General features: G+C 38.1%; 2 protein-coding genes across 4 annotated transcripts in view; one reads left to right on the plus strand and one right to left on the minus strand.

Annotated features, from left to right (window-relative positions):
- The window catches only part of mettl15 (methyltransferase 15, mitochondrial 12S rRNA N4-cytidine), a 119,409-nt gene extending 109,062 nt beyond the window's left edge, over positions 1-10,347 (minus strand). For all 3 annotated transcript variants that reach the window (XM_082162609.1, XM_082162607.1, XM_082162608.1), the window contains exons 1-2: positions 10,230-10,347; positions 9,470-9,749 (exon numbers count right to left, since the gene is read on the minus strand). In XM_082162609.1, coding sequence (XP_082018735.1) covers positions 9,470-9,715 — 246 coding nt within the window. In that variant the 5' untranslated portion in view covers positions 9,716-9,749; positions 10,230-10,347. The remainder of the gene's footprint in view (positions 1-9,469; positions 9,750-10,229) is intronic.
- A 910-nt stretch (positions 10,348-11,257) lies between these two features.
- The window catches only part of kif18a (kinesin family member 18A), a 37,923-nt gene continuing 23,324 nt past the window's right edge, over positions 11,258-25,856 (plus strand). Inside the window, exons 1-6 of the mRNA XM_082162591.1 lie at positions 11,258-11,396; positions 12,014-12,386; positions 12,895-13,052; positions 15,261-15,365; positions 15,533-15,643; positions 18,774-18,971. Coding sequence (XP_082018717.1) covers positions 12,068-12,386; positions 12,895-13,052; positions 15,261-15,365; positions 15,533-15,643; positions 18,774-18,971 — 891 coding nt within the window. The 5' untranslated portion in view covers positions 11,258-11,396; positions 12,014-12,067. The remainder of the gene's footprint in view (positions 11,397-12,013; positions 12,387-12,894; positions 13,053-15,260; positions 15,366-15,532; positions 15,644-18,773; positions 18,972-25,856) is intronic.

Raw genomic sequence — 25,856 nt, forward strand, 5'->3', positions numbered from 1 at the left:
AGAAAGAGAAATAAGTAAAATAGCAAATAGCATGCAAATCAAAGTTCAAGGGCTGCTGTAGAGGTTGCGTTTCCTGCAGTGGATCAGAACAATACATTTCTTAAAAGATATTCAACGGGTGTGTTGCTGTGGCGACGCAGAACGCTTGAGGGCCTCAGCTGAGCTCCCACTAAGAGGCTGTCCCCTCTTTGCCAGCTTAGCCACCTGGTACAGCCATGATACATTTGGCTAATGATGTCACGGACTCCCTTTCATGCCGCGCCTCCACCACCATGGCCCAATTGTCTATTCATGAGAGTAATGAGAAGTCAGGGAGAGGGAGAGTGAGAGACAGACAGAGAGAGACTTTGCTCATGGCCACTGATAACCCCAGACTAAACTTGCAACCTTACGAGGCTCGAGCTTAATATCTGGCCGTCAATCAGCTCTGCCATCCCTTGCCGGAGTGTTTAATTACAGAGATCAATTATTCACCAGCCTCGTCTTTCAATGGGCCACACTCCTCGAAAAAATACTGCCACAGGCTGAAGGAGGAGACAGCGGCTTGCCAGAACAGACCAGAAATATCCCCAGTACAACATGTCCACCAGGAGAATGCAGTCTGCACCTTACCTAAGCACACGGACCTATTTGCCATGCATGACCGGTGCGAGTGTAACATTACATGAAAATTTATTGAGGTCTGCCGTCTGTCCTACTGGCCGTCAATGCGCTGACGTCATGGCTTGTTGATAAATACCACAGCGTCAGCATTGCCGATTGCCGTCATCGGGTCTTTCACGGCCGTCCGTTTTATACAAAGTATTAAAGGAGTAGTTCACCCATTCAAGAAAATTCTGTCACCATTTAATCACCCTCATGTAATTCCAAACCTGTGGGGAACACAGATGATGTCCATTCAATTAAAGTCAGTGCGGTTCAATGTTGTTTTGGACGCCATTGACTTTCACTGTTTGAACAAAAACCGCTTAAACATTCTTCAAAATATCTTCTTTTGTGTTCTGCAGAATAAACTAAATTCATACAGGTTTGGAACGACATGAGGGTGAGTAACTGAAGATAGAGTTTCCATTTCTGCCCAATCTATGTCTTTAATTTTTGGTGCCACCTGTTGCATTGGCCAAAAAAAAGTCAATTAATGTTGGTGGTGTGAAAAAAAGAGATGGTCACATATGACAGCAGGTGATATTCTACCTCAGTGAAAGAGGAGAAAAGAAGGTGTGGCAGGGATGGGCATCTTGTCAGAGGGTCACTTATCGCAGGACCCCATGCTTCATGCAACTCTAAGAGCTTACCCCATTATCGCCATCTAATTCAAAATCACTGAAAGACAAACTGATCAACTGACCCCAGATCAGCCCGAAAGGTAACTTCAGCCAATTCCCGAATCCTCCCCCGTTCTCCAGACTGACAGCTCATTAATCTCCCTTGGCTGCAATCCTTCCTCCCTGGTGACAGAGCCTGAGCCAGAGCAGAGGATTCCCCCATGCCTGGCTGTGTCCATCCCTGCTGGTCCACCTGCCTGGATCAAACACTCTCCACAGGGAGGGGACAAGACGGTAAAGACTAGAAAAGGGGGGCGTTGGGGATTTTGACGGGCAATAAAACAAAACAAATCACTTCCTGTCAGGGTGTGTCTTTACTGAGTGGGCGTGCAAATGTGTGTAACCAGGCGCTAAGAGCAGGGCCAATAAATGAGACAGGACATGAATAAAGCAGCGGCTGGCTTCGATTGTTCGTGGGCAGGCTCCAGGGGAAAGCCAGTACCGAGGAATCTATCACAGGAGATTGGCTGGGTCGTGGGTGGACGTCACCAAGTAAAAAGGCCCTTTGGTGAGATCTGAGAATGGGCCCACCAGATCGCAGTGTATAAATCTAATAGACAATAACGTATTCCCCTTCACCAAGGAAACTGGAGAGAAATACACATTGCAAACTGTCAATAAGAATGAGTATTTTGTTTATAAGATCACCTCAGGACATTCTAACACCATTATGTTCCTCAGCTCGGGTTGAGGGGGGCGAGGTGAAGTTTAAAGTTTAAATACTTTCTCAGTCAGTTTAATGTGCAGACAACTTTAGAGACAACATTGCTCTGTTTGTTTAAGCTGCCTGACATAGCAACACTGACTCAACCAATGGTGTGATTTGGGAGGCGGGGCAGTCTGTTTGTCTGACAAGTGGCAGATAAGCAGAGTGTTCAGGGAATCCTGTTTAAAAACAAGCAATCATTTTAAATGATGAAAGTACATTTAGTCATCCCAGCACTATAATGTAGAGTATAAAAATGAATGTTAATTTGGAGATTTGGTTTTTACATTTTTTAATTTGTGGTTTTATAATACTTAAGTAAATGTTAGACGATGACAAAGGTAATGTAAATAAAATAAATTAAATGACCAATTAAAATCTCTAATATTGGAAAACTAGTCTGGTACAGATATATTGCGCTTCCCTAATATCATATGCATTACATTATAGCCACATAATGCCCATTTGCCATGAAATGCCAAGCCTCTATCCTGCCTATTATCCTTATATGCCTTTGAAAATTCAGTGTTCCGATGATGAGCTGTGACTAAATCCTGTTAGTGAAATGAGGACAAAACATAAATGTACACCTGCAACGATGGTATAATGAAAAGCCAGAGAGAAATTCATGGCAACACATGTATACAGGCCTTTTGGCCTTTCCAATTGGCTCTAACACTATGAGACAGCAATAGAATCATTCCTAAAGGGTCACATCTGGTTTTGAGATTGGTCTGAAATGGCAAGGAATGAAAAAGCTGAACCTGTGAACCTCCTCATATCAATCTGTTACACTCAGTTAAGCTCTATGTGCACTTGAAGATTGTGACAGAGAAGAAAAGGCGGAAAATGAAATGAAGTAAAAATGAAATCAGTCTCGCATTTTTCATTTAACGCAAACTATGCACACGCTCGTCCAGAAAAACGAATCCAATTGAATGAAACGTTTAAACCAATTTTCAACTAATTTCCAAACAGAAGGGAGCAAGGCATGCATCGCTACCTGGTCAGGTCACGTACTGTGCATTATTACACACGGCTGTAAGTCTAATGTGGACAAACATGTCTATTCCCCTTAGACAGATGGAAGTTCCCACTCCCCCATCTCCTCTCCGCTGCTACTGTCATTCTCAAATGGCTTCCACATTACACCCCTGTAATCAAACTGTAGGATTCACACTGCTCATTATTCAATTAGCCAAATGCTACAGTCGCATCCGGATGGTTAAGATAATTAGTGCAAAATGGTTATTCGGCCGGCAAAGTGGATCTGCAATTAAAGGTGAATAGAATATCCAGTTGTACCAAACGTAATTTTTTTCCAGGCTAATTTGGTGGCTAATGAGGCTGCTCTAGTTTGGCTAATTTATGGGCGAGTGGAAGGTGAAAAGGCCCAGAATGGGAGAGAATAGAGAGATTTAACAAAGAATTCCATCTTTCCCTCAGCTCTTTCCCTCTGTCAATGGAAGCTTCTATAAGAAACAAAACAGGATAATGAAACACTGAAAGATTGTCACTTAATGTACTGTAGTTCCCAGGTTTCATATATTTCATTTATATATATATATATATATATATATATATAAATATGTATGTATGTATGTATACATTGTACCTAGTTTTACACACTTTGATATCTATGCTGTGACATCTATCTTCACATTTCAATAGAGCACAACAATTCCTTTTCTCCATACAAAAAGACTTGCTATTTAACTTACATTGAAACGATTTACATTGTAAAAAAAAAAATTCATTATGTCATGTCAAATTTAAGCAGACAGTACCTTTGATGGATTTTCAAGTATTATTATTATTTATTTATTTTTGTTGCTTTGAATCAAATCTTGTAATGTTATGAATCAATCTCAGAGCTGGTTGTTTTGGTTTAAGGACTCTTTTTTATTAAATGTTTAAAATCAAATTGCCTAATGGAGAAAAATGAATGGGAATAAAAACACTTAGGAAGGAAAGGAAATAAAATACTTCTGGAAACAAGGCTGCAGAAAAAAAGTCAGTGATCACTTTTGTGCTCTATAGGAAGGTGCTAAAGCAGTACAATGTCATGCTTGAAATCCCCCAAATATCACAAAATTCAGTTTTGCAATGGCTCTAGGTGGTAAGCTAAATATGGGTAACCTTCCCTCAACTGTTTCAACAGTTCCCATGGCAATAGGAAAGTTGGCGTGGGCCACCACACATGTTGGTGACACCTGTAAGCAGAATGAGAAATGAAGTGTGCAGCCATTCTTACTGGAATTTTTGTGGTAATTATGCTGTTGCAGGTACAGTGTGGCTGAGTAGCAGTTGGGAGCACAGGAGAATAAAAATGAGGGGAAAAATAACGTGATTGTTGTCATAACCGGATGTATACAACCAAAATATTGTCAAACAAGTAAAGCACAGACCATATGCCGTCACCGTCACGGAGCATTCAAGGGCAATCCCGCTTACAGAACCAATTTTGATGGATTGTCAGTGAAATCTCTACTCTGCAGCTGCCGTTCCAGGGGGTGACGCGTGAAAACCCTTCACCTGTGCTGCTATCCATTCCTGGATAGCTGCGTGGGAGGTGGCCGGCTGAAAGCCTACATTTACCCACTTTACTGTAATTGCTGCATTTACTCTTTGATTGCCTAAGAGCTCCATTCATACTCACTCCTGCCTTGTTGGATGAGAGCTTCTGCAGTGGGGTTGATTGCTTTACAATGGCAGATCAAAATATTAGAGTGATCCCTCTGAGCAGTCACAGTAAGCGTTTGACTAACAGTTATTATTACGCTGTCTGTCAGAGTAATAATAAAGGAGGCTAAATTGGTAATTATTAGAAGAGCATGAACCAGCTCTTTTTTTCCACATTGAACAATTTGCTGCTTGCTTTTTACATTTTGAGACTAAATGCTTCAAGCAATAAAACAGATCTCTACTGATTAGAAGACTAAAGTCATGGAAGTAAAGGCGCATCTTGAAATTCTGCTGTAACTCCCACTTAGCATTAAAATCAGCACAGTACAGTATGTTAAATACATTAATACCGGCATGATCTTTCCACATATCACTTCACTCTTATTGTCTAATCCCAAATTTATAAAAACAAATTGCTTTATATATATATGAATTATATACAGTACATTTAAAAAATGGACATGAAACAAAACAAAAAATATATCTTTTTGGCAGCAAACACTTAATATGGGTTTAGTTCATACAGGGATAAAAAAGTACCACGTGCAAAATGAAATACTCTGCTGTATCTAATGCTGTGGGCCTAATTTTCTGCCAGAGGTCCTGGACATCTTGCTCAGATACATGGCATCATGGATTCGATCAAATACCAACAGATAAAAAAATCAAAACCTGAACACCTCTGTTAGAAATCTTATAATGGGCCATGTTTAGATCTTCCAACAGGACAGTGATCCAAAAACAAACATCAAAATCAAAACCGAAATGGGTCACTGAGCACAAAACCAGGCATCTGCAATGGCCATCCCAGTCCCCAGACCTGAACCCTATAGAAAATAAGTGGGCTGAACTGAAGAAAAGAAGCGCCAACATGGATCTGGGAATCTGAAGGATCTGGAGAGATTCTGTATGGAGGAATGGTCTCTGATCTCTTGTCAGGTGTTCTCCAAACTCATCAGGCATTATAGGAGAAAACTCAGAGCTGTTATCTTGGAAAAAGGATGTTGCAAAAAGTATTTAATAAAAGGGGGCAAATAATTGTTCCCAATATGTTTTGGAGAAAAACATTTATTTCATAATGTGATTTCCCCCCCACTTTCAATTCTTTTACTTCAATAAAAGGTTAGATTTTTGCATACACACACACACACACACATATATATATATATATATATATATATATATATAATTGCCATTTCTTTTTATAAATATATATACACTGAAAAAAATGATAAACGTAACACTTTTGTTTTTTGCCCCCATTTTTCATGAGTTGAACTCAAAGTTCAGAGACTTTTTCTATGTACACAAAAGGCCTATTTCTCTCAAATATTGTTCACAAATCTGTCTAAATCTGTGTTTATCTGTGTTGTGTCAGTAAAACCAGTCAGTATCTGGTGTGACCTCCATTTGCCTCACGCAGTGCAACACATCTCCTTCGCATAGAGTTGATCAGGTTGCTGATTGTGGCCTGTGGAATGTTGGTGTGGACCTCTTCAATGGCTGTGCGAAGTTGCTGGATATTGGCAGGACCTGTCACACGCTGTCGTATACGCCGATCCAGAGCATCCCAAACATGCTCAATGGGTGACATGTCCGGTGAGTATGCTGGCCATGCAAGAACTGGGATGTTTTCAGCTTCCAGGAATTGTCTACAGATCCTTGCAACACGGGGCCGTGCATTATCATGCTGCAACATGAGGTGATGGTCGTGGATGAATGGCACAACAATGGGCCTCAGGATCTCTTCACAGTATCTCTGTGCATTCAAAATGCCATCAATAAAATGCACCTGTGTTCGTTGTCCATAACATACGCCTGCCCATACCATAACCCCACCGCCACCATGGGCCACTCGATCCACAACGTTGACATCAGCAAACCGCTCACCCACATGATGGCATACACGCTGTCTACCATCTGCCCTGTACGGTGAAAACCAGGATTCATCCGTGAAGAGAACACCTCTCCAAAGTGCCAGACGTCATCGAATGTGAGCATTTGCCCACTCTAGTCGGTTACGACGATGGACTGCAGTCAGGTCAAGACCCCGATGAGGACGACGAGCATGCAGATGAGCTTCCCTGAGACGGTTTCTGACAGTTTGTGCAGAAAATCTTTGGTTATGCAACCCGATTGTTTCAGCAGCTGTCCGGGTGGCTGGTCTCAGACGATCTTGGAGGTGAAGATGCTGGATGTGGAGGTCCTGGGCTGGTGTGGTTACACGTGGTCTGCGGTTGTGAGGCCAGTTGGATGTACTGCCAAATTCTCTGAAACGCCTTTGGAGACAATAAACATTCAATTCACGGGCAACAGCTCTGATGGACATTCCTGCAGTCAGCATGCCAACTGTACGCATGCCAACTTTAAGTGTACGCACATTTTAGAGTGGCCTTTTATTGTGGCCAGCCTAAGGCACACCTGTGCAATAATCATGCTGTCTAATCAGCGTCTTGATATGCCACACCTGTGAGGTGGATGGATTATCTCGGCAAAGGAGAAGTGCTCACTAACACAAATTTAGACAGATTTGTGAACAATATTTGAGAGAAATAAGCCTTTTGTGTACATAGAAAAAGTCTTAGATCTTTCAGTTCAGCTAATGAAAAATGGGGGCAAAAACAAAAGTGTTGCGTTTATAATTTTGTTCAGTGTGTATATATATATATATATATATATATATATATATATAATTGTGATTTCTTTTTATAAATAAATATATATACACAATTTAAAACACAAATGAATTTAAAAGACTATTCTGTTATCAATAGTCAATATACTTTCACCATGTTCTCTGGGAGGAGCAATTTTACTAGGAGCTCTTTTGCCAACAAACCAAGTGCCATTGCATTCCAGGGTAGGGTAAATTCAAAGTTGAAGAATAGGCTTCCTTTCATTTCACGTATGAGTAAATTTGAATTTAATTGCCCATTAGTTGAAATGGATTTTGAATCGGAATGACAGGAAGATGAATTTACTCAATTGCAATTCAACGAAATTCAACAGTTAATTCTGGGATATTATGTTTAAAATACATGTTTAAAAAGTTTTAAGTTTTTGAAAACAATTTGTTGACATTTGTTAACAGGCATCATGAATTAATGATCAGTACATTTACAGCATTTAATAATCAAGGCTAATGGTACTTTCTATGCATATTAATACATTTTATAATATTATCAAGTTGTACAAATTAACATTAATGAATGAAAAAACATGAAATACTAATGAATAATAGAATATTTATAAACTAACATTAAACTAGATTAATATATAGTGTAGAAAAAGTTGTTTATTGTTAGCTAATGCAATAAATAATGTTCACAAATTGACTTTATTGTAAAGTAAACATTTCAAAATTTTAGACACAGCTGTCATGTCAACATTCAAAGTTAATCTTAACAAACTTTCTTAAATTGCACTTATTTGAGTTTTTATGAATTTCAATTAATTAGAATTTTCTTCCTTAAATTCAGTTTTCAATTCTAGTTCCTGTTTGCCACTGCAATTCAACTTCAAATTCAGAATATAAAAGGCATTCTCAATTCAATTCTAAATGGCGCACAACCTCGTTGCAAACACAAACACATCTGTGAGATGCATTCCTTATTGAAGCACAGACGGTCTCATTATTTTTTATTTGATTATTTGGTTAAACGCAGGCCTTTGGCAGGCTGTCTCTGCACCAGTTGGCCCATGGGCGGATAGTGAAGTTAAGAGGTGCAAACCTTAGTCAGGAGTGGTGCGGTACTGTGGTGCCCCACGATCTGCCAACAACCCAACAGTGGTGCCATCACTGACTCAGTCACTGACCCGGAGCCCCCACCTGCATGAGCAACGATTTGAGCGGTAGGACCCAGCGATGCCCATCTCAAGCTGCCCACTAGAGCAGAAGGCCCTTTGACTCACGCCCATCTGGCCTGCTCGCACGTTAGAGTACGCCAAGGTCTGTGAGCACTCTGCTAACTTCCCTACCCTTCCCAAGAGGGGACAGTTAACAAATCGGGAGTCCTAAAAGTTTTAGTGACGAACAACTTTTTTTTCTTGTCAAGACGGCATGTGGTTAACATGGCGATGACAAGTCAACATTCCGCCTCCAGGTTTTCCCACATACATACACAAATACACAAACACTAAAGTTCAATGTTGCACCCTGTGTAGGAGTTAAAAAGGATGCACGTTATGGTCTTTTTGATTAATTATTTCCATCTAAACATGTCACGAATCACATGATTTCTGATGATACTGCTATTCGAAAAGATATTTGGTAGAGGGTAAATATTCGTCAATATTTTGCATTTATTCTTTTGGCAATTTGCAATCTTATCCCATGAAATCAGACTTAATAACTAAACATACACTCTCAGAAAAAAATTTGCAAATATTGTACCTTTAGGAGTACAATACAGCTTGTCACTGGGGCAGTGCCGTTACAGGGACATACCTTATTTACCCCTAAAAGATTAATTCATACTAGTACATTAAGGGTACATACATATTACTACTCTATTATGCACCTTTTAGTGCTAGATAAAGTACCATGTTGTACCACTAAATGTACAATTTTGCACTTTTTTTCTGACAGTGTAGGTCTTTATGCACGGAATCATTACAGATTCAGCCACAAAAAATATAAATCCAAGATGCAAATGACACAAATGTGACCTCACAAACTGCTAGATATACATGTATAGTCAGTGTAAACACTTTATTTCAGTGAAAGCTGACTTCAGATAAAGAACTGACTGACCTGCCCGGGTTTGATGTCCAGAAACTGCAACACTTCCTTCACCATGACTGGTGTGTGTAAGGGTCTCTTGCTTTGGGTTGACATCTCTGAATTTTTGAACTCAGAATCAGGGTTTGAAGGCACTGAGCCAGTATAGGGCCTCAATGGATGCCACAACTTCCTCCTACATCGTCTGAACATTCTGGAGCCGTGGTCAGGAATAACGTCTTTACACAGTCCCAATGTCCATTTGCAAGGTGTAACCATGAAAAGATATATAGTTTGTTCGTTTTCTGTGGTTCTGCACAGAAAAGAGGACAAAAAAAGGTATGAGATATAATGAGAATAATACTGACAAACTGTATAATCCAAGATATCTCATTTTTGCAAGACAGTGTCTTTAAAGGTTTAATTTAAAAAAGGTGATATTTTAAACTCACAATCACTTAAAATGAAAATATGGTGTGAACATGCAAAAGTCATAATATAAACTACTTTCTTATACATTTAATATTACCTATCAGTTTATAATTTGTAAATGTCGCAGCATTTAACATCTATTGAGAAACTCCCGCTAATATGATACGAGATACGAGACACAAGGACATGTGCAGGACGCCAGAGCAAGGGTTTTTCAGGGATGTGTTTGTGATCAGATTTTAAAGAAAGTGCATGTATTTGTTGTCATGTCTGTCAACACGTGATGTATTTACAGACAAACGTCTCCGCACACCACAGTATATATAATATTCAAAGGTCAGTTCGTAAACATAGAACTTACTATGCAAACAGATAAAACAATACAGCTGGTTGTGAATGATTGATTAATCGCTACTAATAAGCAAGGTTGTTTGGTCCTTTATTCAGCGTGGAGGTTCATGAGTGCAGCTGTGACAGCTCCCGGAAGAAACAAGAAATTACGATTTTGTGTTCCTCCTGCAACAGGACGAGCACAATACACTGAGATACATTATAGCGATATTTTACATATGCAGAATGTGACTAAATTCATATGCGACACTTCAATGAATGTTCATCAGTTTAATCACAATTTCTCAAATTATACACAAATATTTTACTTCATACATAGTTCAGTGATTCATGCATCTAAAGAAATAAGTATGTATTCTATTCACAACTGTGAGTCTCAAACTACAGAGTCAAAAAATTTTTTTTTTTTTTATAGAACCAATAGAAAGATACAGCAGTAAATTAACATAATTTTATACATTTCCAGGCATATATATATATATAGTTGTCGGAAAAGTGAAATACTTTTTTTGGTTTGGTTTGGTGAAATACTTTTAATTGGTTTCGTTTAATATTACAATACAATTTAATAATCAATCAGTTAAATCAAAATGGGGCTTTGGGTTTTTCCACATGGCATAAATGTGACTACTGCCATATGTACATGTTTCAAGATTATGAATATATGAAAATATGGTAGTAGTATCAGATACAGTAATCAGTTCTTTGAAACATCATCGGGGCAAAATAGATCAGTGACATCACTGTGTGCAGTAAAAAATGGGCTCTTTTTAGATCCTTAAAACTGAAAAGCTAATTTTAGTCGCAGGATGTGTAACCTAAATTACATTCCGCGAAGTAACATTTAAAGTACGCTCATAACTATCACTTAACTGAAATCTGCTATATATTACATGTTTTAGAAATCATATTGTTCAATGTAATTATATATTTTATGCAATATTCCAACGTAAATAAAACTCTCATTCGCCTAGAACCAGTCATAGCGTCATACGTCCCTGACGTAAGAATGCGCTCATCCAATCAGATGCAGGGACGGAACAGCAGCTTGTGTTTAAAAAATTCGCGCTTATGGTTTTGGATTTGCTTACTATCAGCTCAAATGTAGTCTTTACGTACAAATTTCTCTTAATACCATAGCCAAATCATTTGCCGTGGATTCCTATTGTAGCAGATGGTAGGTTATACACATTTTATTGTGTTAACTTGATCTTTTGTGATTCAAATGAAATGAATGAGCAGTTAGCTGCAGCTTTTAGCGCAACGCTAGCAGATGCTACTTACTAATGCCAATAATAGTTTTAAAGTAACTTATATCAACTAATAAGACGGATGATATAGTCAAGCGTGTAATTAATGTAACTGGCCTTGTGTTACTGTGCGATTAAAATGAATTGGCACCAAATGTGGTTTGCAGCAACGTTATGCTGGTTTGGTTTCAACAATGGCCTTATACTAAAACATCCTGCGTAAGTTACAGTCTATGAGAGAATTTTATTGGCTGATATGCAGTATGAGGCTCAACGTTTGTTTTCTTATGTTGATTCCCCTTCTGTTAGAGTTTATTTAATGGTATCAAGCCACAATAAAACAAACTAATGTATGTTTCCAGCATGTCTTGACACTTAAAAATAAACAACGTTAAGTGGCATATGATTTGTTTTTGTTTTTCCCTACATAAAAAGTACTGAATAATTATTTGTAACTTGCTCTTTTTCTTGTATTTTATTTCCATTACTGTAAGATTGTTTGAAATCGCCCAGTTTATAAAAATTATTCTCTTGTGTTGTACAGATACCCAAACATCTAGAAGCAGAGATTTTCAGTGGGAAGCTGTAAAACAAGACAATGTCAGATGTGGAGGTGTGCAGCCACGTGAAAGTGGTGGTTCGTGTTCGTCCTTTAAACAACAAAGAAAAGGATGGAAATTGCAAGAAGGTTGTCCACGTTGTTGACAACCACATGCTTGTCTTCGATCCTAAAGAGGAAGAAGTGACATTTTTCCGAGGACAGCGGGTAGGCAACAGGGATGTGCGAAAGAGAGCCAATAAGGACCTCAAGTTTGTATTTGACAGCGTGTTTGGTGAGGACTCTTCACAGCTGGAAGTTTTTGAGAACACCACTAAAGCAATAGTGGATGGTGTCCTGAATGGCTACAACTGCACTGGTGAGACATTTTATTTCTCTTCATTGAATCTGAAAGTAACTTTCTGTGCCATGTACCTGGTTTCAGCAGTAAAACCAGGATTTATTATGCAATTTTGGGCTGACAGTCTTTGTCTTGCTTGAAGTTGATACAAAATGTGAATCCATGTCAGTGGCATAAAAGTTTTTGAAGTGCCTGATGCCTTTCTCACATTTTGTTACTGCTACAAGAGCAAGGCCTGTGTTTTTTTTATTCCACCTTGCTAGAGGGATCTTTTTCTCAAAAGCATCGTAAGCCTAAGTAGATCGTAGAACTATTGACACCAATGGTCTCTACGATCAATTCGGCATACAATATGTTTGGGAAACACAACCCTGGTAATTTATTATTATTTATATGATTGGTGATTATTTATTGTCACTATTTGATACTTCTCAGGAAATCAGACTGTTCAGATAGCTCATGTCATTATGGCAGTGGTATAGCTGATCAAGTTTATTCCTAAATTTGTGTCTTTTCATTTGGCCAGTGTTTGCTTATGGAGCTACTGGAGCCGGAAAAACGCACACCATGTTGGGCACTAGTGATACCCCAGGAGTGATGTTTCTCACTATGAAGGAACTGTTTGATCGTATGGACCTCATCAAGGAGGACAAAGTATTTAACATAGCGTTTTCTTATCTTGAGGTGAGGTTTCAAATTTCCACTGACTGTAAACAGTATTGTTGTGCATTTATTAATTCAGATTTATTGTAGTTTTTTACCTCTTGATAGCTGGAGGATTTTAGTATTTTATGTGTCCATCACTGATATACACTACCATTCAAAATTTGGGGTCGGTTAAGATTTTTTTAAATTATTTTTTTATGATTCTGAAAGAAGTCTCTTATGCTCACCATCAGCAAGGCTGCATTTATTTGAACAAAAATACAATAAAAACAGTAATATTGTGAAGTATTGTTACAATTTAAAGGGGACCTATAAACCTTTTTATAATATGTAATATAAGTCTCAGGTGTACCCAGAATGTGTCTGAAGTTTCAGCTCAAAATACTCCACAGATCGTTTATTATTATAATTTATACCATGTTGTAAGCTAAATGCCCGTTTTGGAGTGGAAGGAAAAATATGCTGTTTTCATGCCTGTATCATTAAATGCAAATGAAGTACATCTCGTGCCTCAGATACTCTGCCAAAAACTAAAACATCTGTTTGGTTTTGATTATCATCTCTATGGCGGTCACGCTCACGTGACATTGCAGTTCTTCGTCATCATGAAAGTTTATTATCTGCATGCGTTTTAAAGCTGTATCAATCTAAACTTATTAAATATGGTTTTCTGAGCACACACGCACAAGAAGCTGGATGTCAGATGGCGTGTCCCATGAGTATTAAACTAAGTTCTCTTTCACGTCTTATTGCGCTTAAACTGTCAAATGCACTCAGGGTTATGTCAAAAACACACAAAGTTCACATAAACACAAACAATCACATGACGTCACAAACTGAAAACGGCTTATTCTGAAACACTGCTTATGATTTATGGATATAAAAAAAGGAATGGGTGGATTTTTACCATTATTGGGTGGTTGTGTACATGCACTGCCGACACATTTATGTTCAGACACCATGTAAAGATGAATTATGCATAATAGGTCCCCTTTAAAATAACATATTTTAATATTTAAAAATGTCATTTATTCCGGTGATGGCAAAGCTGAATTTTCAGCATCATTATTCCAGTCTTCAGTCTTATTGTTTTGATCATCTGAAATTCATGAGCCAATGTCTGAATGATTTAGTTTAATTGCCTCCCATTATCTTACATGATTGCGTTCCCAAAAACCTGGCATCTGAACTCAACGTGTTTCGTCGTCTCCTCTGAGATGCAAGTCATTTATGATGTTGGAAAAAAGAGCCAAAATAGCTAAGTGTCCTTTACCCTTCAAATTGAGCAAATTGAAAATACGGCCAATTAATTTTTTTTTCTAATTGAGCAAAAAACATATATTGCAAAAAAAAATTACGCTCACATAAGGTGGGTTTTCAGGCAATTTGAAAAAATTATATTTTGGAAAACTGCAATGGAATTTTTTTCCCCTGCATTTACAGGTCATCTACAGGTAACATGCCTACGTCTTCGATAAAAAATAATGGCTGATGTGGTAGCTGCGATATACTTAAACCTACTAACATCTTTTGTCATGATTTTTGGAATTAATTGTCACGAGAGGATAATTACGTTTTATTCGCATAACATCGTTGAATGGAAATGCCGTCGTTTCACAAAAGTTTTATTTTTTTATCGACATTTACAAAATATTGCAAAAGTTTTGCGCAAATCTGTAATTGAAACCTGGCTAATGGCTTCCCTGATTGCAGCAATTTTTTCATTTTATTTTTAAATAGATATTATTTTTCATTTGTATTGCAGATATTTAGTCAATTCCCCAGGAAGTGACGATTTTGTTCTCTTGAACACATGGAATGGAAACGCTGCTTTATTTGCGAATGTTTTATGCAATATTCCACTTTTTTTAACAGTTTTGTTCAATTTAGTTTGATCTTGATTAAATATAGCCTAGTCTTTCTGACCTCAACCTTTTGAACGGTACTGTGCATGTGTTAAAGGTGCACTCAGTGTTTGTTTTTTGCACTAGTCAAAATATGGCAGGCATCTACTGACACTTAGCAGCGTGGATGCAGAATCACTCAAAAGCGAAATATTTTCATTACGATGCTTTTTTTTAAGCACTTTTTTTAATGAGGGGTAAAACTGAGTGCACAAAAAGTGCTATATTTGTGTTAGCTCTAGTTCATTGTTCTTTGTGCAGTTTGAGTTAGTCAGCCCTTTTGTTTTCTGAGTAATAACGTTCTGCACTGTCTCTGGAACAGGTTTATAATGAACAGATTCGGGATTTGCTAACTAACTCTGGTCCATTAGCGGTGAGAGAGGATGGCTCCAACGGAGTTGTGGTTCAAGGACTCACCCTGCACCAGGTGAAGTTGGGCTGCATGTGTCATCTGTGCTTTTTCTGTGACCTTGATTCATGTCACCATAGACCACAAAGAGTTGTCATTGGTTTGCTTTGTCTGATTGTGTGTGTGTGTGTGTGTGTGTGTGTGTGTGTGTGTGTGTGTGTGTGTGTGTGTGTGACACTTTGTAGCCCAAATCTGCAGAGAACATCCTTGAAGCTCTTGACTATGGCAACAGAAACAGGACGCAGCACCCCACTGACATGAACGCCTCGTCTTCCCGCTCCCACGCCGTATTCCAGGTAAAAGGCTTCTCGCTATCTTGCCTCTTTTCTCTGTAAATATCACATCCGGTTCTGTGTAACTGTTTTTTATGCTGTTAGGCCTCATTCTGTGTGTGGGCACCCCTATGGGCCTGAGCAACTTTACATTAATCCTCTTGTTTTTATATTGAGCGTGAGCTATCAGATGACTTGCGTGAATAGACAATTTGATTTTTGTGCTATTTGTGTATTTCCTGGAAGATTTGACAAGGCAATAATAAATCAAGCTGTTTGGCTTCTCTGATTATTTTATTCCTATACTTAGGGCTGTGCGATATAGCTAAAAAATGTATCACGATATAATGTTTCATATCGTTCGATGTCGATAATTATTGACTTTTTTATAATCTTTATTTTTATTTTTTTTAAGACAAGTAGAAAAGTTTGAATTTAAACCACAGTTTTTTTTAATTTATCCACATTATTTAGGCAAACAACAACTTATATTAGTTTTAGCAGTAAACTAAAAATCTTCTTTATTTCTTATTAAGATTAAAAAAGTAAGTGTTAAAGAAACTCTAGAACTTAAATAAAATGTTACAAAAAAGTGTAAACGTAGAACAATCAATGCAAACTTTGAGGTAGATCAACATCTGTAATAAGTAGGGGTGTAACGGCTCACAAAATTCACGGTTAGGTATGTTTTTGATACAGCAAAAAGAAAGAAATGCCTGAGAAATTTCCTTGATTTAATCAAAATAATTTATTAAAATAATTTATTTTTAAATAAGTGTGAGTTTTCCTACACCTTGTAACTTTTAGTTTTATAAATGGGGGTAATATTTGAAGGATGAACAAATAATGTTTGGTCATCACATTAAAAATAACATTAAAATATGATAATATTTGAGTTTTGAAGTGCTGGAAAAAGATGTGTGATGTACTTGAAAACATTTTACTATTCCTGCCCAACTTCCATTGTTACAGTTAGTGTTACTACAGTGCCCTCCACAATTATTGAACCCCCTGGTAAATATGATCAAAATTGGCTGTAAAAAATAAATCTGCATCGATTATCCTTGTGATCTTTCATTCAAAAAATGTGCAAAATTCTAACTTTTCATTGAAGTAAAAGAATTGAAAGTGGGGAGGAAATCACATTATGAAATAAATGTTTTTCTCCAAAACACGTTGGCCACAATTATTGAAACCCCTAGAATTTTTTACGATTAAAATATCTCTGAAGTATATTCCCATTAATATTTACCTTTTTTAGTACACCAGGGTGACTAGGAACATGAAACTGTCCAGCTATGACTTCGTGTTTCACAGGAGTTTAAATATGAGGAAACACAAAGGCCAAATCCCCTTAATCATCCATCACAATGAGTAAAACCACAGAATATAGTTCTGATGCGTAGCAAAAGATTGTTGAGCATCACAAACTAGAAAGTGGCTGTAAGACAGTAGCTAAAGAATTGAAAATCCCAATTTTGACCATCAGAACTTCAAGGATCGCAGATGGAGAATTGCAGAGATTAGTTGAGTCTTGGGGGTCAGAAAGCCTAAAAAAAAAATTATCAAACAACCCCTACATCCCCACATGTTGTTTGGGAGGCTTTAAAAAAAAAACTCCTCGCTCATCCAAAAACAAATTCCAGCAAATTTAATTGTCAGACACGACTGGATCTTCAAACAACACAGGGTTCTGTGGTCAGATGAGACTAAAACAGAGCTTTTTGGCAGCAAACACACTAGATGGGTTTGGTGAACACAAGGATAAAAAGTACCCCATGTGTACAATTTAATATACCAGTGGATCTTTAATGTTGTGGGCATATTTTTCTGCTGGAGGTCCTGGACTTCTTGTTCAGATACATGGCATTGTGGATTCTATCAAATATCAACAGATAAAAAATCAAAACCTGATGCTTTCTGCTAGAAATCTTATAATGGGCCGTGGTTGGATCTTCCTTCAGGACAACGATCCAAAACAAACATCAAAATCAACACAAAAATTTGTTGTGGAGCACAAAATGAAGCTTCTGCCATGACCGTCCCAGTCCCCTGACCTGATGAGTGGAGTGAACTGAAGAGGAGAAGCACCAACATGGATCTGGGAATCTGAAGGATCTGGAGAGATTCTGTGTGGAGGAATGATCTCTGATCTCTTGTCAGGTGTTCTCCAAACTCATCAGGCATTATAGGAGAAGACTCAGAGCTCATCTTGGCAAAAGGAGATTGCAAAAAGTATTTAATAAAAGGGTTTCAATAATTGTGGCCAACGTGTTTTGGAGAAAAACATTTATTTCATAATGTGATTTCCCCCCACTTTCAATTCTTTTACTTCAATGAAAGGTTAGAATTTTGCACATTTTTTGAATGAAAGATCACAAGGATAATCGATGCAGATTTATTTTTTGCAGCCAATTTTGATCATATTTACCAGGGGGTTCAATAATTGTGGAGGGCACTGTACATTAAATCCATGGTGAATGTTGCTGATCTGTGGACTTAAAGCCTATAACTATTAGTTCATTCATGGCACAATGTTTCTCCTGGTTTCCAAGTCAGCGCTGTTTGATCCGATAATAACAGAAAAATTTGAATGCTTCTCACTAGATCTCGCAGCGATGTTATTACTTCAGTGGCGAATTCAAATGCTTCCTTTACTGGATCTCTTAGCACTGTGTAGTAACAGTGTCGCTTGATTAAGATCGGCTCGCGCTGCATTGGTCCAAACTGATAAACGGTCCGTGAAGCACAAAATAATGAGTAGCGCAGTTTCATTCCGCTTTCATTACGTTTGCCATTTGATGTTGGGCAACGTTGCGGTGGTCGCACCAGCAATGCGCGCATTTTTAGGAAAATATCGAGCAAATATATCAAAAAAAGATATATCGTTACAGACAATGGTGTACCGTCGATAAATATCTATACCGTTTTATCGCCCAGCCCTACCTATACTCATGAACGTAGTTTGTGATTTCAAAAGTAATAAAGCTTTGATCTTCTCTGCAATCCAACATCTCAGTCATCTATCAATTGATCTGGGTGTTTCAGAGATAACTGCAAAATTTAAACCAGTGTCAGCTGACTTATAAAGTTGTCAGGAGAAAATATAAATATTCAGCCTGAGAAATGTTCTCGCTCCATCTTTTTTCTTCAGATCTACTTGAGGCAGCAGGATAAGACAGCCAGTCTCAATCCAAATGTTCGTGTGGCCAAGATGAGCTTAATCGACCTGGCCGGCTCAGAAAGAGCCAGTGCGACCAACACCAAGGGGGCTCGTCTCAGAGAAGGGGCCAACATCAACCGCTCACTTCTCGCCCTGGGGAACGTCATCAACACGCTTGCCAACCCCAAAGTAGGTCTACACCTCCCGTTAAAGGGATAGTTCACTTTGAAATAAATTTTTGGTATGTTTTAGCTTACCTCAAGGGCATCCAAGATATAGGTGTCTTTTTTTCCGCAGTAGTTTCAATTTTGATATTTTTAGGTCAAACCGTTCTTGTCTGTCAGTCATATAATGCAGGTCTATGGTCACTGTCTCAAAGAGCATGCACAGAGTCCAAATTAAAACAATTCCCCGTCGTCCAAATTAAACAATTCCCCATCGTAAGTACACATTGATATATACACTGGTGCATAGATATATACACACTAGACGTTGCCTTGTCTACGGCAGTTCATTGGAACGAATGTCTTTAAGGCGACATCTAGTGTATATATCTATGCACCAGTCTGCGTACACGTCAGATCAGATCACTTGGACATGGCTGTGTATAAGTGGTAAAAACGATATAAATACTGTTCGTTTTCTCACACAAACCGCTCGTTTCGTGTCTTAGGCCATCAATGTGTACTTACGATGGGGGAATTGTTTAATTTGGACGACGGGGAATTGTTTTAATTTGGACTCTGTGCATGCTCTTTGAGACAGTGACCATAGACCTGCATTATATGACTGACAGACAAGAACGGTTTGACCTAAAAATATCAAAATTGAAACTACTGCGGAAAAAAAGACACCTATATCTTGGATGCCCTTGAGGTAAGCTAAAACATACCAAAAATTAATTTCAAAGTGAACTATCCCTTTAAGATTGAGGGATTACCCAGATCTTGCTGGAAAGAGATCTGTTTTTATTATTAAATTGAAAACTTTTTATGCGATTTTGATGTTGTAAACATGGGCTGCAATTTAATGAAATGTGTACGCTTTTAGTTATAGGTTTGGACATTTATCAAAAAAATTCTCACTATCTTTTAAGTCTTTTAATCAAAAGACTTAACACCTAGAACGATTATTATATTAGTGTCCACATTAAAGGGATACTCGTCTCAGTGCGTGCACTCAATCGCTCTGGCGCGCGGCGACACTTAGATAGCACTTAGCTTAGCCTAGTTCATTCATTAGGAACCAAACAGAGATGAAGTTAGAAGTGACCAAACACCTCCACGTTTTCCCTATTTAAATACAGTTACATGAGTAGTTACACGACCAAGTATGGTGACACAAAATAAAACGTGGCACTTTTCTAAGCGGGTAAAAAAGATAACTATAATGTATGGCGGAACAGCACTTGGGACTCGGGAGCACTTCGACTCTGCGCAGTAAAAAGTCACGTTGGTTCTAATGACAGAAGAGAGGGGGAGAGGATTTTTCAGGAGTGACTTTTTACTGTGCCGAGTCGAAGTGCTCCCGACTTCAAGTGCTATTTCGCCATGTATTGCTTTAATTGCAATACAATTAAAAGAACATCCCCATCAGTAATACCAGTAAAACCACTGTACCAGTTTATACATAAAATGTATATCGGCCGATATATCGGATTTTAAATCACGAAATATTTGTATCTATATCGGCCTTAAATCCTTTATCGGTCGGGCTCTAGTATATTTTATAAAGTGCGGTGTTATTTTTCATTTGATTATAGTTTCTGTACCTGAATACCTTAAAATCTTATAAAACTGTTTATTTCAGTCATATCTTAGTTCAGTTTAGGGATGGCGAAAACTAAACATTTTCTTCACCGAGCCGCATTTAAAATGCTACGCTATTTTAAATAACAGCCATTTCGAGCCGCGCCTGCAATTTCGCAATGCGGGTGTCGCGTTTTCAGGTGATACATCATAGATGTGCTACTACTGTATTTGAGCACTGTATCACACAAGGGGGTCGCACACCGGACGCGCTGCGCCACGTCTTTTAAATTCGAACACATTATTCTCACACCGGACGCGTAGCTCAGCGCCGCGCCGCACCAAGACAACTCTCACCTGAAAATCCGATAACATCAGCAATTTTCTGATTTCTGTAAATAAATATAAAACTAAATGTATATTGCAGAACAGGGTGAAGTCCGTATATACATTAACTACGATTTGAGTGGTTTATCGGATTTTCAGGTGATATTTTCAATTCATTCAGTTAACGGACGCTCTGAGGTAACGTGTTCAGATTGCAGACTCAGCAACGATTCTATTTAATTGTACAGTACAATCATAACATAGTACAGACATTATATTAATTTCATAATGTCCTTAAACATAACAATATTGCTGGCCATAAACTGAAAAAGTGCGCGTCCGGTGTGCGATACCTCGAGTTGTCCTAGACGTGGCGCGGCGCTGTGCTGCGCGTCCGGTGTGCGACCCCCTACAAGTTGCAACTTACATCTGTGTCATTCTTTTTGGTGAAATGGTCCCACACACTGCTTTTCTTTGCACGCTTCATCCTGTCGTCTGCCCTGGCTCTAACCTCGAGTGTTTTAGCCTGTAGCCTTTACTTTTCGCAAACCTTGTGAGCGCGCGAACCCAAACGCTGTGACCTCGCGCCAAATGTTTTTATTGGTTTATTAAGTACAAACAGGCGAGTTATGAAAAATTGAGTGTGAGGGATTTGATCACTTCAAGTCAAGTCAAGTTTATTTGTATAGCGCTTTTCACAATACAGATTGTATCAAAGCAGCTTCACAGTATTAAATTTAAATAATACAACAAAGTTTGTTTCAAGAGGAATTTATTGATTGATAAAATTAAATTAAATATCCCCAACTGAGCAAGCCAAAGGCAACAGTGGCAAGGAACCGAAAAACTCCATCAAGTGACCTAATGGTGTCCTAAAACTCCATCAGGTGACCTAATGGAGAAGAAAAACCTTGGGAGAACCCAGGCTCAGTCGGGGGCCAGTTCTCCTCTGGCATTTATGAGCTAGAGGCCGGATTGTAGTTTGAACTGTGGGATTATATGAATGCCTGGCTGAAGAGATGCGACTTTAATCTAGTTTTAAACTGGGAGAGCGAGTCTGAGCAACGAACAGTATCAGGAAGACTGTTCCAGAGTTTTGGAGCCAAATGTGAAAATGCTCTCCCTCCTTTGGTGGTTCTGGATATCCTAGGTATGACCAAAAGCCTTGAATTTAGTGATCTTAAAGAGCGCGATGGATTATAGGGCGATAGAAGATCCGTTAAATAGACTGGAGCTAAGCCGTTTAGGGCTTTATAAGTCAGTAGCAATACCTTGTAATTAATACAGAACTTTATAGGTAACCAAGGCAGTGATGATAAAATCGGTGTTATATGATCATATTTTCTTGATCTCGTAAGAACTCTAGCGGCGGCATTTTGGACTAACTGTAGCTTGTTTATTGAGGATGCAGGACAACCAGCTAATAAGGCATTACAGTAATCCAGTCTCGAGGTCATGAATGCATGAACTAACTTTTCTGCATCAGAAACTGATAGCATATTATGTAGCTTAGCAATGTTTCTAAGGTGGAAAAAGGCTGTTTTTGTAACATGAAATATGATTTTCAAAAGACAGGTTGCAATCGAGTATAACACCCAGGTCTTTTACTGTAGAGGATAAAGTAACAGGACATCCTATGATGTTAAAGTTGTATTGTGCGAGGTTTTGTGGGCGGTTTTTTGAACCGATAAGTATTACCTCTGTCTTGTCTGGATTTAATAAAAGAAAATTACGCGTCATCCAATCTTTTATATCTTTAACACACTCTGTCAATTTTGAAAATTTTGCGTTTTCATCCGGCCTTGATGAAATATATATTTGAGTGTCATCAGCATAACAATGGAAACTAATTCCATGTTTCCTTATAATATTTCCAAGTGGCATCATATATATTGAAAATAACAGAGGGCCTAATACAGATCCCTGCGGCACTCCATAGTTTACTGGAGTTATGATAAATTTTTCTCCATTTAAATAGACAAAATGGTAGCGGTCAGATAGGTATGATTTGAACCAGCTTAGTGCTTGTCCTTGAACACCAGTATAATTTTGTAGTCGATCTAAGAGTATTGTGTGATCTATAGTATCGAACGCAGCACTAAGATCAAGTAAAACTAGTATTGAGATACAGCCTTGGTCAGAAGCTAAAAGTAAATCATTTGTGATTTTAACGAGCGCAGTTTCAGTGCTATGATGCGGTCTGAATCCAGACTGAAACTTTTCATAGATATCATTTTGTTGCAAGAAAGAGCCCAGTTGAGCGGACACCACTTTTTCTAATAGTTTAGACATAAATGGAAGATTTCACACAAAGACTTCACACAAAAAGATCTTGGAATGAGATGGCTAACTGTAGTAGGCCTAGCGTTTAGTCCACTGTCTATAATAGCCTAATTTAGAGATCACTTTTTTTTTTCTTTTTTTTTACCGACAACTTTGATCGGTTAACGTTGATACGGTCAACCATCGGTCAAACGGTCATCGGTTAACATCCCTAGTTCAGATGTATTTATTTGTGCAATTGCTAGTTTTTTTTTTTTTTTTTTTTTGATTACTGTGTTTACAAGTGTTTACTTGTCTTTAATAATGCTTGAAATTTATATTAGTTAGGCTAGTTGTTTTTGCTGTTGTATTTTTAAACCACAGACAAAAGTTCCTTTTGTTTGTGTTCTTTAGCTTTTTTTATGTGTTCACAGTATTCAGCTACAATGAAATGTTTTGCAATAAGACTTAACACCTAAAAAAAAAATGTGTGGCAGTGCATGCATACGTCTGACTAATTGATAGCTAAATTTGTTGTTCACTATCATTGTTAATTAGTGTATGAAAGAGTTTATCAGAGAATGTCTTACTTTTAGCATCATTTAACACAAACTTAAATGCGTACAATGGCCACACAAATTCTGTGTGGGCCTACCACAAAAGCAATTACCTGCCCCTTGCTGTGATGTAAACAAATGTATTTACTGTATCACACTACTATTACTTATCTTCACTTTAACCTTTCTTGGTCTTCATCCAGTCTGGGTCAGCTTGGTTCATAACGTGCTGTGGCACATTTACTCTGATGGTATTAGTCTTCCCCTCTCTTCTTTGCTTTTGGGACAAACCCAAAGGTTTCACTGGTACAGTGATTCAGGAACTGATGCTATCAGGGTTAGGAAACCTACAACTCAGAATCTGTTGTGTACACTTATCTCTTTCCTGTGTGTGTGTGCGCTGCTCATGCACTAGTGCTGATTCCAGTAGGCCTCCACCAGAGACGCTGTGTGGAACTGTATCCAGATTTTCCGTCTCTGAGGCTGTTTGAGGGTAATTTACCACCCAATCCCATTAGCCCGTGACGGATATAGAATGTAGTCTTAGAAAATGACTGTTAAATCTGCCTTGCGGTGTTTGTTTCATGCCATAAGCTATTATAAACCATCCTTTAATTATTATTATTGGGTGTTAGGTGGGAATTTGCTGCGGTGTATTCAGATTATTCAACTTTTAACTCGCGTTGGTTATGAAAAATCACTGAATGGAAGCTGATGTGTTTCATGTCTGCTTTTTTAAATTGATTTCTTCAAATTACTGCACTATAAATTAATTGCATGGGTTTAGGTGATTTGAAAGGAGGAAGCACAGTCAGTTTTTGTGATTGACTATCATATTTACAGGTTTGACAAAAATTTTTTTATAGGGTACAAATCAATTTGAGTCACACCTCTAAAAACAGTTTAATGGTTGGGTTCAGTAAGATATATAATTATATTATTTTTTATTTTATTTTTAAAGAAATTAATACTTGTATTTAGCAAGGAGGCATTAAATTGATCAAAAGTGACAGTAAAGCCTTTCTTAAGCAGAAAGTTCAAAAGAAATCTTGTGTAAGATTATCAAAGAATCCTGAAAAATGTATCAGTTCCACAGAAATATTAAGAGTCACTGTTTTCAACATTGATAAGAAATGTTTCTTGAGCACCAAATCAGCAGCATTAGAATGATTTCTGAAGGATCATGTGACACTGCTGAATATTCAGCTTTGCCATCACAGGGTGTCTTAATCAGCTCCCTAGTTCAGTAGTCAGGGCACTGATCCCTTAACAGAAATTCTGAAGCTCAAAAACATAAATCGCGTGAGTTGGTTCACCGCACATAATTATATGCCATAGGTGTTTAAAAAAAAAAAAAAAACGTTTAAATATATTTTTGCAAAAAACATACATTAAAGGGGTCATGAACTGCATTTGTATTTTTATTTTACAATGTTTCCTGAGGTGCACTTATGTTAGTATGATTTTTGCATAAAAATTGTCACTTTAGAAATAAATGTCCATTTTCTACATTGATTTTATCCCTCTTATTTGAACGCTCTGTTGAAAGGGTCTGCTGTGATACTTCAGTGTAAACGGCCACTGCTATGATTGACTAACATCTTGCATATGAAATGAGCATTACATGTGGAACTCTCTCGGAAACTCGTACTATTACAGCTGTGGAGATTAATTGTGAAAAGTTATAGCATTAGATTTAGATCTACTCCTGTCACATGAAAGGTTGCAGCAATGAGTATGTAGCTGATGACAGACATGTCTGTTGAGCGCATAAATGCAGTGATCTCATCATTGCAACTCGATGCACTCTCACAAATAGGGGTGGGAATCACAGGGTACCTCCTGATATGATACATGGCTCAGGATACCGATAATTTCACGATACAGCAATTCTGCAATAATCGATATATCGTTAGACAATCCTATAATGATGCATCACAATATCTGTCTAACTATGGGGTGGGGGAATGCCTGTGAAAAGGTTATGTGCAGGTTTTCTCATTTTTCATATACAATTGACAAACTTCCGTGAGGTCGCAAGCAAAAGTGATCTCGCTTTGGGTCTGTCTGTCTGTCTGTCTGTCTGTCTGTCTGTCTGTCTGTCTGTCTGTCTGTCTGTCTGTCTGTCTGTCTGTCTGTCTGTCTGTCTGTCTGTCTGTCTGTCTGTCTGTCTGTCTGTC

Source organism: Leuciscus leuciscus, assembly GCF_965113295.1.
Source record: "Leuciscus leuciscus genome assembly, chromosome: 2".
In the NCBI taxonomy this organism is placed as follows: domain Eukaryota; kingdom Metazoa; phylum Chordata; class Actinopteri; order Cypriniformes; family Leuciscidae; genus Leuciscus; species Leuciscus leuciscus.